The sequence below is a fragment of the Arvicola amphibius genome, chromosome 13 (assembly GCF_903992535.2).
Source record: "Arvicola amphibius chromosome 13, mArvAmp1.2, whole genome shotgun sequence".
Lineage (NCBI taxonomy): Eukaryota > Metazoa > Chordata > Mammalia > Rodentia > Cricetidae > Arvicola > Arvicola amphibius.
In genome coordinates this window covers 48,034,582-48,051,815 of record NC_052059.1, presented here as the reverse complement: position 1 = coordinate 48,051,815, position 17,234 = coordinate 48,034,582, and the positions used below count along the sequence as shown (strand labels likewise).

General features: G+C 48.2%; 1 protein-coding gene across 6 annotated transcripts in view; it reads right to left on the bottom strand.

Moving 5' to 3' along the window:
- The window catches only part of Ptk2b (protein tyrosine kinase 2 beta), a 122,969-nt gene that overhangs the window by 50,208 nt on the left and 55,527 nt on the right, over positions 1-17,234 (bottom strand). For 4 of the 6 annotated variants that reach the window (XM_038309555.1, XM_038309561.1, XM_038309556.1 and 1 more), the window contains exon 2: positions 8,652-8,892. In XM_038309555.1, the coding sequence (XP_038165483.1) occupies positions 8,652-8,855 (204 nt within the window). In that variant the 5' untranslated portion in view covers positions 8,856-8,892. Of the gene's footprint in view, positions 1-8,651; positions 8,893-15,464; positions 15,572-16,068; positions 16,173-17,234 lie in introns of those variants that run through there. The other 2 variants (XM_038309557.1, XM_038309560.1) reach the window with 2 other exon arrangements.

The following is a 17,234-nucleotide window of genomic DNA, read 5'->3' as shown; positions in this document are numbered from 1 at the left end:
AACCACCTTCCCAGAGACCTCTCCGTTCCATGTTGTCAGATTAAGCATTAGGTTTCAGCATAGGTATTTTGGAGACACACACCAACATTCAGTGCTAGCATTTCCTAAAGGTCCTTGTCTTCATATCGATCATATTAGGGATTAGATCTTAAAGATATGCATCAAGGGATGTGTAAACATTCACCCATAACACCCTGTGTTTAGTTAGATAACAGGTCTAAACATGAAGCTCCTGGGATAAGTGTCGTCATAAGTATAGAGCAGGACCCTGTGTCACAATACCTGAATCTCCTCTTTCTGGGGATTCTGGGAGGCTTGTGGGGGTTCACAGGTGATGGTAGTGAGCGGAAGTGGGTGCAGAGCAGGCTGCTTTGGGGAACTGACTCTGCCCTCCTTACCTGCCAGGCAAGAAGCACCCAAAGAGCCCCTGCCACCTGGAGAGCTCACTGTGGGTGGAAAGGATACATCTGGACAGGGTGGGGAAGGGTCCAGAAAGTTCCAGTTCAAGACAAAACTGAGATGAATTCTTTCCTTCTCTCCTTTTTAATTTTTTTTAAAAGATGTATTTATTTTATGTGGTCTGAGTGCTTGTCTTGAATGCATGGATGTGTACTTCAGGAGTGGCTGGTGCCCACAGAGGCAGAAGAGGAAGTCAGATCCCTTACAAGTTGTGTTGCAGACCTGTGAGGTGCCATGTGGGTTCTGGGAATAGAACCTGGTCCTCTGCAAGAAGAAGCGCTCTAACTACTGCGCCATCTCTCCAGCCCTGTCCCACTTTAAGACAGAGTTTAGCTTTGTAGCCCTGGTAGGCCAAAACTTATTAAGTAGCTCAGGCTGGTATCAAATTCACAACAATCCTCCTGCCTCAGCTTTCCAAATGCTGAGATTACAGTTATCAGATGCTAAACCTGGTAGGAATAAATCTTGACCACTTATTTGTACCTGGGAGGGGCTGAAAAACAGATCTAGGATGGAGATGGTGCCGGGCTCTTGTAACTTTTGAGATACATTTTATCAACATATGGGCTCTGGCGATTCTTGAGATACATGGTATCCCAGGCACAAGCCTAACTTTCCTTAGTGCATTCCCACACGAGAAGAAGATCAAAGGATGGGCAGAGCTGGGCACAGAATGGATCAGCAAGCGTCAGCCAGAAGGAGAAGACAAGTTGAGCTAGCCCTTCAGTGTGCTGCTGATCAGAGAGGAATATGACACTTAGACCTGGATGATCATAAAATGTATCCTCCAGTTCATGGCTGGATTGGCATTAGCAGGACACTGCTTATCAATCCTGAACTGTGCATACACACTGAGATACAACCCAGGACCTATGGTCACACCACCTGCAAATGAGTTGGGAATGGGGTAAGAGAAGAAAGAAAGGCAAGGAGTACGAGAGGGAAGAGAGAAAAAAATGTTCCCAGCAGCTGACATCCTTGTTACTCGTTTGCAAGGTGTTGTCTTTTTTGTTTGTTTGTTTGTTTTTTTCGAGACAGGGTTTCCCTGTAGTTTCTAGAGCCTGTCCTGGAACTAGCTCTTGTAGACCAGGCTGGCCTCGAAGTCAGAGATCCGCCTGCCTCTGCCTCCTGAGTGCTGGGATTAAAGGCGTGCGCCACCACCGCCCTGCGCAAGGTGTTGTCTTAATCTCTTTTCCAGACTAGCAAATTATCACGTTAAAGGGAAATATAATGACATAAGCCTCCATGGCCTCCACCTGCCACAGAGAGTCAGCTCCCAATGAACACAATTTTCTGTGATTATCAAAGCAAAGGGAAGTGGGGATTCCCTTTGGGGAAGGATAGAACACACTTCATCCAAGCACTGAAGGTCTCAGTAGCAGCTACCCGCTCTCTGCGAAGACTTAGGCGCCAAGGCCGGCGATTATTTTCAGACTTGTTCTGTTCTAAAGATAGGGTCTCACTGTGCAGCCCAGGCTGGCCTGGAACTCACCATCCTCCTGCCTCCGCCTCTGGAGAGCTGGGGTCATAGAAGAGTACTGCCATGCCTGCTTTGCCATAGCTTTGTTTCCACACAGAGAGAAGGTGGTGAGGCATTCACATTTATACAGAAGGAAGATGAGAATCTAGATTAAAAACTTGAAATCGCTGGGGCTGGAGATGGCCCAGTAGGTAAGAGCACTGACTATTCTCCCACAGGACCGGGGTTCAATTCCCAGCACCCAAATGGCAGCTCACAGCTGTGACTCTAGTTCCAGGGGATCCGACTCCCTCTCACAAAGGTGCAGGCAAAACGCCAATGTATGTAAAATATAAATAAAAATTTTAAAAAAAAAATCTTTAAATTTGCAGTCTGCGGCAGTAAGGATGCTGTGGAACCCCAACACCAACTTGCATTGTGCGGAGCAAGTCTCTGCTGCGTCTGCTCCATCATCACACACAGCTAAGAGAGAGGGTTGGAGCTGCGGCACTGTTCTTACAGAGGGAGATGTGCTTGGCAAGTCGGAAAGGGCTGGCAGCATTTTGAGAACTGGGAGGATGGTGACGAGACATAGAGTGAAACAGAAAAATTCTCTGAAGTCAAGACCACATCATGGGAGAGGAGAGCATAGGGCTAGAAATCAGGGGAGGAAGAGACCAGTAACTTCAGGAGAATCCAAGGCAAGGATGCTGGGCCTGGGCCCCATCCCCACACACCCTGGGGACTATGTACTCAAATTGGCACTGAGAAAAATTGGTCCTTGGTACCTGGACCAAGGCAGTCCTCTGCATTGCATGCTTGCCCAGGTTCTGTTTCTATCTATCCAACCACTTTTGCATTGTGTTTTAAAGATTCATTCATGGGCATGAGTCAATATCATAGCTGTGCTCAGGAAGCCCTACAAGAACAGGGAATTCTCCCCCACCCCAGGGGGTTTGGAGAGTGCCAGTATCCCATGTGCAGGTGCCAGGCACTGGAGGCACCCAACAATATTTGTGGGATGGAAGACAGAATATTCAGGATGCTTTTCTGTGTGGTCTGATCCACAGTCAGGGTTCCATTCAGTTACCAACTACGACCTGACCAGTCCAAATTCTTTACCAAGAATCTCTTTCCAGAATCAGCTACTAATGGCATTTTCACTGTTGCCAATTGAAACTAGGAAGGTCCCTCAACTACACTCAAAGAGACAAAACTGGGTGGAGGATGCCCCACTCCCCAGCCCGTTTCCTGCAGCGTTCATCTCAGGGAATGGAGTCCTGTCTACCTGAGGCTGGCTGCAGCCCTTCATGCTTCCTCCGTGTTCTAGCGTTTCTGATCCATCGCCGGAGCCTCTCCCTTCCAACCCCTCTGTTCTCCGAGTTGCAGTCCGTTCTTTCTGTAGACTGAACTGGTTAAGAGTGTACACTCTGGAGGTGGATTATCTGGGTTTGAAAACAAAAACCCACCACTTAGCTAACAATTTACTTAACTCCTCTGCGCCGCGTTGCCTTAAATAGAAAGTCACGATAATAACAGTATGTGTGCTTCAGAGGGGCCTTTTGAGAAGTCAGTGAGATAACATTGATGTGGGGGTTAGCTTCTATCAATCAAAAAAACGCTAGCTTCTATTACCGCATTCATCACCGCTACCGATGTCACCACCATCATCATCGCCATCGTCACCATCACAGTCACTGCTATCACTACTATTGGTACCACTATCACCACGATCACTGCTAACACCATTCTGACTATCGCCACCACCACCACCGTTACCAGGATCACCACCGCATCATCACCAATCCTACTACCATCATCAGCCCCATCATCACTACTGCCACCATCGCCAATATTAATACCCCATCGTAACCATCATCACCATCACCATTGCCATCATTCCTACCAACATCAGTATTATCATATCCACGGTGATGCCGTTACCATCTCTCCACAGACCTCTGCCTACAGCCCCACTTGCCTCCCTCCCATCTCCACCCTGTAACCTACCTCATCCTTTTAAAAAGTAATTTCACATCATACATTATATCAATGTTCCCCACGAGGTGGGGTTAAAATAAAGTTATTAACATGGGTTTAACTGTCCATTTAGGGGCACTCAGGGCCTCAAACCTGCCATGTACCTTCTCAGTTTAAGACTGTATGATACCCCTTTGCTGGTAACGGTGTTACTGTCTTCCCTCTTCCCTTCCTTTCATGTTCAGAACTGCTCTGCTATATTGGCTAATTCTCTCTCCGTGTGCCCAAGGCCTCCTGTGCTGAAACTGCCCAGAAGAAAAACTGTCATCAATGATACGCAGTCCTGAAGACAGTGAGTCTATTATTGGCTTTATCTGAAGACTTTCTTTAGTATCATCCCACACTGCCAACCATTCCTGTCCTGGGCTCCCCTGCCTCTGTTGATTTCTCTTTTCTTTGCTACCCTTTTTCCCTCAGCTCTTTGAAATCTGGCTTCTGACACCCTTCTCCTGCTTGGCTCCTTCTTCATAGATGGCCAGGTATTCTGGAATGCCACCCAGTGCCTGGAGGTACCCAGACCCTCTTGTCTAGGTGCTGTATTTATGAGCTGCAGGCCCGCCTCCTCCATAGGGGTGTTTCCAAAGGATTCCAAACACAGCACACGAGGCTGAAATCTCAGGATGTGCTTCCTCTCTCATCCCAGCGCATGATGCCAACACCCATTCTGCTGCCCAAGCCAGAGTTTGAGTCCATCTTTGTCTCCTCCCTTTCACTCCCTCCCCACATTTAATTAGTGATCAGTTTCTGTTGACTTCACCTTCCTGCTGGCCACATATCTATTGACTTATCTGTTCCTAAGAACACTCTGTTCGTCCAAGCCCACATTTGCCTCCCACGATAGCTCCCCACCCCCACAGCCCATCTCCCACACTCTTCCTCTCTCAGTCTCTTCTGCTCTGGTACAGAGTTTAGGGGTCACGGTGTGGGGGAAACATGCCTTAGGCTTGCCACAAAATTAACAGGCCCTACATTCAAAAGGAGGATTTCTTTAGGCGAATGAAAAATGCCACATTGTAGCCCTGTCTTAGTAATTCATCAGGCAAAACAGCCCACTGAGGGTTCTGAGAAGTCTTGCTGTAGAAGAAAGTTCTTGTAATGTGCAGGGTAGGGCTCGGGGTGGATATGCTCTCAGGATAGAACCTAGGGTCTCCCCGTTATAGGAAAGTGCCCTACCACAGAGCCACAATCCAGTCATGGACACTGTTTAACCAAGCATTTCCCAAGCATCTTTGAGCATAAATCTCTTCTCCAAGCCCACCTGCTTTTTTTTGTTTGTTTGTTTTTGTTTTTTTGTTTTGTTTTTTTTTTGTTTTTTTTGTTTTTCGAGACAGGGTTTCTCTGTAGCTTTGGAGCCTGTCCTGGAACTAGCTCTTGTAGACCAGGCTGGTCTCTAACTCACAGAGATCCGCCTGCCTCTGCCTCCCGAGTGCTGGGATTAAAGGCGTGCGCCACCGCCGCCCGGCTAAGCCCACCTGCTTTTAGATGCCCTTTGCTTCTATCCCCTTTTGTCTTTCTTCCCTCCCTCCTTCTCTCTCCCCTCCTTCCCTCCTTCCTTCCCTCTCTTCCTTCATTTTGTAGTACTAGAGATAGAAACCAGTATCTCTTATGCCAGGTAAGTAATCTCTTATGCCACACCCCCAACCCTGGGGCATACTCCTTGCAGAACACTGTGTGCTGTCTTAAAGTACAAATGTAGTCATTGTCTCAATTTGAAAATAAGACATATGAGTAGATAAATAAAAAACAGATGTTTCTCCCCCCTCTTGGAAATTAGCAGCTCTCAGAGATAGCTGTGCAGGGCAATGACAGGACAGACAATCAACAGTCCTGCTTCCAGGGACCTACTATGTGCTAGATACTTCTCACATATCATAGACCAACAGTTCTGGGTTCAGGGACCTACTATGTGCTAGGTACTACTCACCTATCATACAACCAACAGCCCTGCTTCCAGGGACCTACTATGTGCTAGATACTTCTCATCTATCATATAACCAACAGTTCTGGGTCCAGAGACCTACTATGTGCTAGGTACTCCTTACCTATCATATAACCAACAGTTCTGGGTCCAGGGACCTACTATGTGTTAGATACTCCTTACCTATCATATAACCAACAGTTCTGGTTCTGGGACCTACTATGTGCTAGGTACTCCTCACCTATCAGACAACCAACAGTTCTGGGTCCAGGGACCTACTATGTGCTAGATATTCCTCACCTATCATATGACCAACAGTTCCGGTTCTGGGACCTACTATGTGTTAGGTACTCCTCAGCTATCATCTCTAGTCCTTCCAGCGGAGCAATAGCTGGGCAGGCTCCCATTAGGAGAATCTGCACACAGATTCATTACGTACTCAGGTCCAAGCCCACACAAGCAACCCAAATGAAGCTTCACTTGACTGAAGTTCAAGGGGCTTTAAAGTCACAGATTGTAATGACAAAATGACATTAGAAGGTGATGTTTGCCCATAGAAAGCATTGTGAGCAGAAAAAGTCAAAAGGCTTGGATATAAGTTCCCAGAAGAGAGTTATCCCCCACTGTCCCTGTGTCCCTCCAGATACTTAGCTGTTCTTGTGCTTGGGTCTACTGCCCTTCCCATAGGCCTGCTGTACACTCTGCCCTTAAATACCTGCAGAGCTTATCTTAAGGAAACGTTCAACCTCCTTAGTCATCAGAGAAATGCAAATCAAAACAACTCTGAGATTCCATCTCACACCTGTAAGAATGGCCCAGATCAAAAACACTGATTACAACTTATGCTGGAGAGGTTGTGGGGAAAAGGGAACACTTCTGCATTGCTGGGGGGAATGCAAGCTGGTACAACCCCTTTGGATGTCAGTGTGGCGATTTCTCAGAAAATGAGGAAACAGCCTTCCTCAAGACCCAGTAATACCACTATTGGGTATATATCCAAAGGATGCTCAATTGTGCCACAAGGACATGTGCTCAACTCCGTTCATAGCATCTTTGTTTGTCATAGCCAGAACTTGGAAACAACCTAAATGTTCCTAAACCAAAGAATGGATAAGGAAAATGTACACAATGGAGAACTACACAGCAGAAAAAAAATAATGACAGCTTGAATTTTGCTGGAAAATGGATGGAGATAGAAAACATTATTTTGAGTGAGGTAACCCAGACACAGAAAGACAATCATCACATGTACTCACTCATAGGTGGTTTTTAAACATAAAGCAAAGAAAACCAGCCTACAAACCACAATCCCAGAGAATTTAGACAACAATGAGGACACTAAGAGAGACTTACATAGATCTAATCTACATGGGAAGTAGAAAGTAGAAAAAGACAAGATCTCCTGAGTAAATTGGGAGCATGGGGACCTTGGGAGAGGGTTGAAGGGGAAGCTGGGAGGCAGGAAGGGAAGCAGAGAAAAATGTAAAGCTCAATAAAAATCAATAAAAATCAATAAATAAGTACCTGAAAAGCCGTCACACAACCCCCAGGAAGAACTTCCCTGCTTCAAAACTATGTGTGGGATCCTGTACATGTGTAATACTAGCATTTGAGAGGCTGAGGTACAGGGATCATGAATTCAAGAATAGTCTGGGCTACAGAGTGAGTGTGAAGCCAGCCTGGGCTATGCAGTGAGACCCTGCCTAGAACCAAACCAACAGCAACTCTATGCTATTCCCTAGCTCCAGCCCACCTCCAGATTGCCCGGGTGAGTGTTCTACACTCCCATTTCTGTGGCCACCTTTCCTTTGGCCATCTCTAAGCATATCTCATGCTGCATGTGAAGCCTGCTTATTCACTGAGACAGCCTTCTTGCCATCATCCACCATTTCCTCCCCTTGGAAATCATATTAACTTTTGGATGATAAATAGATGAGTTGAGCTAGCAGTGGCTGGCAACAGCTATGTACAGAAATGGTACCCCCAAGTGAGACTCTAGTGTCAGCCAAGGAGGGAGGAAAAGTCCCTCCTGTATGGTGGGCAGGGCTTCCTATCATACGAGCTCACACTTTCTCATCAGAAACTCAGATCAGCCACAGGACACAGGAGTCCACAGAACCCCAGCAAGGGTGCTCACTGGAAGGGATGGAATGCTCATCAATACATTCCACTCTGGTGTGTGAAGTGTGGCATGCTCTGTGAGAGACAGCACAGTGACCCCAGCAGCCAGGACCGCCACAGCACTATTGAAAGGAGCCATGAGTGAAGTTCATGGAGACTGACTTGTGAGACTTTAGAAGAGCTGATGACACAGAGCCAATTTAGTTCCCTTGGACCCAGGGAGACCTCCCCAAAGTTCCCAAGTTCCTTTGTTTCAAATTGTGAGCCCTCTGAGGGAATCTTCCAAGGACCAATTTCTCCTCCCTTCTCATTATGATGAAGGACTGTTCTGGAAGAGGATCAGTGTGTTCTCATTGTGTCCACTCATGGGAGAATTCCATATCACGTATGTTGAGAGGCCGACAACCTGGACTCGTACAGTTAAGTGTTCAATAAATGCAGGTTAAAACCAGTACATTGTGATCCTGCCTAGAAAAGTGGAGGGTGTACAGCTGGAGGAGGCTGGCACAGCAAGCTGAAAACATCTCTCCTGATGCCAACCTGCCCCTGCCGAGAGAGTGCTGGAAGAGCCTGCTGGGCTCAAGAAGGGCTGCTTCCCTGCCCGGGATGTAGGAGGGCCAGACCAGCTCAGGAAAGCGCATCCTCCACACTTACCTGGATCTCCGTCTGCACTGTACATTTGACCAGCTTGAAGTTCTTCCCTGGATTGAAGCTGTTGCTGTAGAAACAGACCTTGAGGATGCGCACGTCTTCCTTCTCCACATCCACTGGGACCACCACCATGGGCTCCGGGGGGCCCTCGGGCCGGCGTAAAGTGCCCACTTTTACTCGACTCAGGGGCTCAGACACCCCGGACATCCTCTCAGGCAGCAGCTAGGGCCGGCACATTGCAGTCCTGCAGAGACAACAGAGACAGCGCCAGAGTGAACTCCTGAAAGCCACAGGCCTCGTCTCCCAGGCTGGCACACCCCTAAGCTCCGTGACTGAGGCAACAGCCTGTTCTCTTGGTCCCGAAAATTCCCTGAAAAGGCCCCCAGCTGCCTCAACTGGGTAGGCTGTGGGGTGGAGGAGTCAGTTGCCAAATATCCAGGTATAAAACCCAGACTCGAGGCTCTGTCTTCTAGGGGACCTGTCTCCCGCCCTGTTCTCCTCTGACACTGGCTGCCAGGCAAGAGGCCTACACTTAGCACATGCGGCAGCTGTCAGAGAAGGCGGCTGCAGCATGACACAGCACAGCAGAAAAGATAGGGAGGGAGACACTGACGAATGGGAGGAGGGGAACAGGAACGGGGAGGAAAATCTGAGAAGAAACAGAACTTGGGACTAGGTGGTCCCAAGAGACTGAACAAAGAAGACAGCAGAGTGCCCAGATCACGACCAGGCCATTAGCTGCCTGGTCTGCCAACAACCTTAATACAAGCCAGGATTTTCATGTAGGATGCTTGGATCTCATAGGAACTCATCACAGGAAGGTCCAGCAAGGGGGGAAGCCCCCACTCCCCACTATTTAGTGTGGAAAGTTGTTTTGCATGACAGATGGGGCTAGCATGATGCAGCCAGTACTGACAACAGCTTGGCTTGACACAGAAGTAAACTATGAATCCTTGTCAACTGTAAGAATCCTTCTAAACAGTAATTCACCCCAAATCTCTGCTGCGCTTACCCTACCCTCTGCAGGCCACGGAACTATCAAGGACTTACTCTGCTGATCAGAAGCCATGCCACATGCTCCATCCTCAATCCCACAAGGCGGCATGAGAGAACTTACTTCAGAAAGCAGTCGTACTGTGACATGTGAGCCTGCATATGCACATGGGCGTGACTACACACACACACACACAAACACACACACACAAACAAAGTGACATCAGTAAGATTTTAAAGCAAAGGAGGAAAGTTGTAACTGCATTGGCGACATTTGCTGAGGCTCATCCAGGGGTCCCCTGCATACTTCCAAGCTCTGTCCCCAGTGCTGGCATTGAGTGTGTCTGTGATGAGGACTTGGTGTTCTTAATTTCCAAAATTTTTCTAAAACAATCACTCTGAAGTTGGGCACAATGGCTCCCACCTGTCATTTCAGCACTTGGGAAGCCGAGGAAGAGAGATTGCCATAAATGTGAGGCCAGCCTGGGCTACAGAGCCTTGTCTCAAAACAAAAACCATCCAGCTTGTTCCTGAATGAGCTAGGCCCTAGTACTGAGACATAGAGACAAAAGGTGTGCCTTCTCACATGAGTGTGGTTTTAGGGGGAACACCGTAGACCAGGAATGGGGCGGGGTGGGGGTAGGGGACGCACGATAGAGCTGGCAGTATTACAAATACAGAATCAAGTGTATTAGAAGCAAAACATGGCCTATGGTTATTTATTTATTTATTTATTTATATTTATTTATTTATATTGAGCATGATACCAAGAAAGAGTTGAGCAGTCATTAACCCTAAGGAAATACACCTTTAAAACAAAATAAGAGGTTGGGAAAGTGGCTCAGTCAATCAAATGGTTGCTGCACAAATACGAGCGTCTGAGTTAAGAGTCCCAGCACCCTCATAAAAGCCAGGCCTGGTGGTGTGCTCCCATAACCCCAGCACTGGGGGCAGAGGGAGAGAAGCAGGCAGGGCCCTGGAGCTTGCTGGCCATTCTAGTTGAACCATGAGCTCTCGAACAGAAGATCTTGTCTCCAGGAATAAGATGGAGAGTGAATGAGGAAGACATTCAAAGTTTACCTCTGACCTCTACTTGCGCGCGCGAGCACACACACACACACATACACACTCACACACACACCCGACATGTAGATGTGTACAGACCCCCACAAGAGTGTACATATAACATTCACACACACAACAACAACAAAAAAGGAGATTCATTTAGGAAGGGACAAAGGAGGTGTCATAGGATGTGGGAAGAAACAAGACATGCCTCTTAGGTCAGGGCAGGCAGAAACGGGGAGCAGAAGGCTCAGCACTCACAAGGGCAGCTACAGCTTGGGACAATACTGACAGAGAGGAGAACTTGTGTCTATGTTCTAGAAGTCGATCTATATTTGCACACCCCTTTTTATCTATGCATTCTGGACCCTGCTCTGCAGTAACAATCCATCTGAACTCTCCTTGATCTAGAAGGAATCCAGAAGTTAGTTGAGGGGTTTCTGCAGGAAGCACCCCTGGGAGTATGAGCGCATAACTCGGAAGGGAGGACAGACAAAGAGAGAGCTGGGCACTGAGGGTGCCTTTGAGGAAGCCCAGTTTCAACCTGCTCGGAACTGGAGGGTCCCGGATGGAACATATCTCACTCGGAAAGAGGGGTATCTGGGAGCATCTATTCCCACTTCTTAGGCTCAGTGTCCCCGGCATTTCCAGTCAGTTCTGCACAAGGGAGAGGTCAGAAAGCCTTTCGGCAATGATGCAGAGCTGGCGGCTGGAGGTGAGTGAGAATACCAAAGAGGGAAGGCCTGAGGGGATCCAGAAGGGATGGTGGCAACGCTGCTTTAGGACTGAGAAGAGGAACATGCTTTGTCCCTAAACAGCATAGTCCTAGTTGGGAACACAAAGAAGTAACTGCATAGAATTCAGCAAGTAGCATGGGCCTGCCGGCTTCAGGATCTGTTAGGTCTGACAGACATCTATTTGTACGTTATAATTTGTTCAAGGAATTTGTCACAAGGAAGATTCTAAGACAAGCATCTGAGCGGGGAAGTGGAGTGACCTATGACACTTGACCCCAGGGACCTGACCTTCCCTGCAGGGCACTGAATGCTTGCAACAACTTTTATGTTCATATGCTCAAATTCTAACCCCCAAGACGCTGCTATGAGGAGGTAGGAATGTTGGGCTGTCGAGCCCCAGTGAGTAGGATTAGGGTTCTCTCAAAAGGAACCCGAGGGAGCTTTATCACCCTCTTTTTGCCACAGCAAGAGGTCAACCATGTGTACCCAGGAAGAGGGCCTCACCCAAACCTGACCATGCCGGCACCTCAACCTTGCATTTTAGCCCCCAAATGCTTTTTGTTTGGAAGCCAGCCTGTTTCGTTAGAGGAGCATGAGCCAATAGAAACAGAAATCCTAGTGCTAACAGTGAAGGCCAGCGGCTGGATCCTCGCGAGACCAACAGGAAACCTGGCACACAACAGACAACCCCATGTACTCATCATGAAGAGAGCAGGGCATGTCCGAGTCTTTGGTATCCCACGGGGTGTCTTTTCAATCTAACTAGCATCCTCATCCAAAGGGCCACAGCTTCAGAAGGGCCGCCCTAGATACCCCACTGAAACTTAAACTGCAGAGAAGGCCGCAGCGGCACCAGCAGATCTTCACCGGCCGGAACGACCATCCCACCTTGGTGTGAGATGCTGGTAATGGAAGAAGCTGTGCATGTGGCAATGGGCGGCATTATGGGAATCTCTACACTTCCTGCAATTTAGCTGTAAGCCTAAAACTACTCTTAAAAATCATATATATATATGTATACCAATGGGAAACCGCAGCATGATGAACCTGAGAACCACACCCATCTCCCAACTTGACCAAACAGTGTCTAGCTCAGTGAACATCTTGTCCCCCATCCTGACCATGACCAAATATGAATAGTTTACCTCTTACCGACCAGTACCCACACCAGCTGACAAGTCATACATTGCCTGTAAGCCCAGAGGATGTGGCTATCTGATCTTTAGCAGCTTCCCCTGGCCCAGCAGGCTTGTGGCCCACAGAGCTCTGACAGAAATATTTTAGCAAAGTCATTCTGGTCACCCACAATCTGCTTTTACCTTTAGGCTCCTGTGGGTCTCTCAGTTCTGCATTTTGTCCCTGAGAAAATACATTTGCAGTAGGGACTGCCAGAATGGCTATGGATTCTAGAAAAATCTTCACACACACACACACACACACACACACACACACACACTTTCCCTACCAATCCTGACAGATGGGCAGGAACAAAGATGCTCATTTGACAGGTGGGGAAATATATCTGAGAAGGTTTAAAATGGTGGTCAAGAATTCAGGCCTGTTAAGAAGTGAACTTGAGGGCTGGAGTTCTTGTCCAGCATGTTCAAGGATCTGGATTCAGTCCCTAACATCACACACATACACACACATGTGCACACACACACTCACAGAGGCAGTACTACTACAAGGGTGACAGACACTCTATAAACACAAATGTGCCAACCAGCATTTGTCAACCCAGAAACAATCCTGAGCCCCCTGTGAGACATTGTTTCTACTGGTCCTAGAAGAACCGAGAAGGAAAACATAGGATTTGAGTCAAAAGACCCCCAACCCACAAGGTGGTGCCCATATCTCTCTTAACACACGACTGTAGCCAGGACTCCCCTCAGCAGACAGCAAACTGCAATGAATCACCCAATGAATTACTCTTCTGAAGCAGAGTGACTGGAAGGTATAATTTAGGGAAGCCAGTCCTCATGGTCTGAGATTCACCCTTGATTCTCCAGTTTCTCCTGCTCGCTCTGCCTGTGTCCCTGCCCCAATTTCCAAGATCCTCTGAAACAGCTTAACTTTTCTCCAGCTCCAACATGGAGACAATAATACCCTGTGTCCCTCCTAAAAGACCCAAGAAGATGAAGGAAGAGAAGTGGCGAAAGTTCATTGTTAGCAACTGGACACAAAACGAAGCTGCCCCGTCGCCGTCCCTTGCCGATAATAGGGACATTCCAAACTCTTGTGTGACTACTGCATTTCTGTATTTAGTTCATTCCCACTGTAGCTTTCTACAGGAGAAAGTTTTCATCTTCCATCTACCCGCCCCCCATGGTGTAACTATTCCCACCATGGCTGATTTCAAGCTACCAGTGTGTATCACTGAATTCCAAGTCAGCACAAGATGAGACCATCCCACCAGAGGCTCCCTTTGCGGGCGATGAAACTTGCTGAGCCTCCTGATGGCTCCAATTTCTCGTCTGTAGCCTTAGCCTGTTTCTGGCTTTCAATGATGGCAAAGTCCTCTGACCCTCAGCTTCTGGACCAAAGTCCCACCCCTTTCTCCAGACCTCTTGGCTCTCCCAGCCCTGGTGACCACTCCACCCTGTGTCCTGGTCTGTCCCCGGCCCTCCAAGTGCTGTCTAAGGCATGTCTGTACCATGGCACCAGTGAAATCCTGGCTCTGAGCCGCCCTAAGCTTCAGCACACCTCCCAGGCCCCAGAACTGCCCAGACCACAGGCAAAGAAAAACAAACACAAGGAAATGGGCCCAGATTAAAACAGGAAACATTTTGATTGGCCATAAGGACTTTGTGGTCCAAACTTTCAAAGGGTACTCCAGGGGCTATTCAGTCTCCAAGTTCCTGATAATCTTCTGGAAGAAACTCAATTATGTTCTTCCCAAATGGCAAGCCAGCTACCTGCCCAGAGGAGGCGGGACTGAAGTGGGATTTAAATTCCTTTTAGATGACTTAGCCATAGTACCAAGCTCTGTGTTCCCAGCCCAGGGAAGGTTTAGGGATCCAGGGACACACATCACAGGGAAGGAAAGCTCTCTGCCTGGTGGACATTGTCAAACAGGTTAGCTGTCTAGTGAGCTCTTGGGACACTTGTCTCTGCCCCTGCAATGCTGTGATCACAGACCCATACAGCCTTGCTCAGTTTTTCTCAAGGATGCTGGGGACCCCAACTCCATCACAGAGCTTCCAACCTCAGACTCTTGATCCTCCTCGCCCCACCTCTCTAAGAGAGCCGGGAGTAGGGGTATGTATCACCATGTTTTTGTTTGTTTCTTTGTTTGTTTGAGACATGTCCTGGAACTTATACATGGCCCAGTCTAGCCTTAAACCTGCACAGTCTCCTGCTTAGCATTCTGAGTTTAGGGGTCACAGGAATCGGCTACCACTCCCGGTGTGTAATGTAATCAATTTTTAAAATAGCCTCTAATTCTCACATTACACATTCTCCTCTGTAATTTATAGTGGTCATTCATTTATGAAAAGCCAGCAGTAATGTTTTGGTAATTTTGGTCTGAGATCTCTGCAGCTTACAGTTATACTATCTGAACCAGGTGATGTTTCTAGCTCCCCTGTTTCCTCTACTGGGACATGAAGTTAATGTTTTCTATCTACAGAAGAATCAGAGCATTGCAATACAGTCCTTGGCACGTATTCTCTCTGTCTGTCTGTATCTCTCTCTCTCTCTCTCTCTCTCTCTCTCTCTCTCTCTCTCTCTCTCTCTCTCTCTCCCTCCCTCCCTCCCTCCCTTCCTCCCTCCCTCCCTTTCCTTCTCTCCCTGGGAATTAGCCAAAGAAAGAACTGGAAACCTAGTTTAACAGCAAGGAGCAAGGCCAGGTTTTCAAAACTCAGATCAGTGGTAAATGATGTGGCCTCCACAGCTCTCTCAGTTTCTGCAGCGCAAAGACTGCCTTCATAACCATCTTTGCCTTCTTCTGCCCATCTGCCTACCTGGAAAGCCTCCCCAACCCCCAGTTCCGGCTCTGCCCACACAAGTTCCCCTGCCTGACCTGAGAACACAGAAGAAGCATGTTCCATGGAAGGAAACCCCACGGGAGACAGTCCAAGCGCCAGCCACTCAGACCAGCAGAAGTCAGAATGTCACGAGAGACACTTTGTTTCCACTCTGTCTCTGAGTCACTTCCCCTGGCCGTTTCCACATCAACAAAATGGGGAAGGCAGGCCTTTCCTATCTTGGGGCCTGCTGGGCACAGGCACTTTAACTAATTGCAGTGACCTCGCAGTCTTGGGGAGCCATTCTTGAGCTCCTGGGCACGGCTGGGCCCGATGGGCTCCATGCTGTACACACTAACTTTGGTCCTTTCAGACCCCGGGTTCCTGCGGGGCCAGCGTTCTACAGCCCCAGGACCCCTGGTCTGTCATTTGGTTAATCTCTTCCCTTCTTTTCAGGGAATGAACCAAGAAAGCTGTGATTACTAGCAGCTATAATTCAGGGCAATTCAAAAAGCATTTGAGGCTCTACCACATTTTCAACTCCCCACCCCCACACCCATTACCCACTTGGAGTCTTCTATTACCAGCACCTGCCCCCCCTACAGGTCAGCTGGCTTGGGCTGGCTCTCTGGAGGGCAGGGAGAGCAGTGGAGACAGCACCTTACTTTCCTGATAAGGGAACCTCTGGTCTCCCCATTAGCTCAATGCTTGGTTCTTGTTGCTGACCAGGTTCATCTCCTTCCCGTTTGACCTCTGGGTTCCGCTGCTTCCCACAATCCCTAGCGCTCACAGCCGTGATTGCAGCACCCAGAGAGAGGCGGGAAAAGCACGAGCTGTGCCATGCAGGGACTGGAGCGAGCCCAATTGGTGCTTGCGGCACAAGCATGAGGATCTGAGCTCAATCCCGGACACCCACATACAATACCGGACACACAGTTAAAATCCCAGCACCGGGAAGGCAGAAATAGGAAGACCCTGGGGCTCACAGCCTAACCTGGTCAGCAAGCTCCAGGTTCAGTGAGAGACCCTTCCTCAGAAAAACCAAGGGCCCCGTAGAATGGCATCTGAGGTTGAGGTTGGCCTCTGGCTTCTACATGGGTGTTCCCACATGAACACATGCAGCTGCACACACATGCTCAGAAACATACAAACACCACAATAATAATAGCTATAAGGATAATGAATTTTGAGAATCACAATCTACTTATTTGGCTGGCATTCCTCCTTCCTACTCTCCTTCCCTCCTTCGACTCTTCTTTTTTTTAACCATCTTTTCTTTCCTCTTCTTCCCTCCTCTCCTCTCCCTCTTCCCCCTCCTTCTCTCCACTTTTCTGTATCTCTGGAGCCTTACTAGGACTTGATAATATGGAGACAAGCAGAAAAGAAAAGAGAAAATTTAGCATGTGTGATACACACAGACACAGACATACACACACAAAGACGCACACACAGAGATACAGACACACACACATAGACACACAGACACACACAGACACAGACGTATACACACAGACAGACACAGACTTACACACAGATACACACACAGACACACACACAGAGATATAGACACATACTTAGACACACAGACACAGATGTATACACACAGATACACATACACACAGACACACACAGAGACATACACACAGACATACACACACAGACCCACACAGAGAGATACAGATACACACACATATATAGACACACGCACACACATGCCTGTCACAGCATGATACGGACCCCAAAGCATCCCTAAGTGTTCTGCTGCACAAAGCCTGAGCAGGACCTGCCCACTGGACTTTGGGAGTCTGGAAAGTATGACCCAGAAG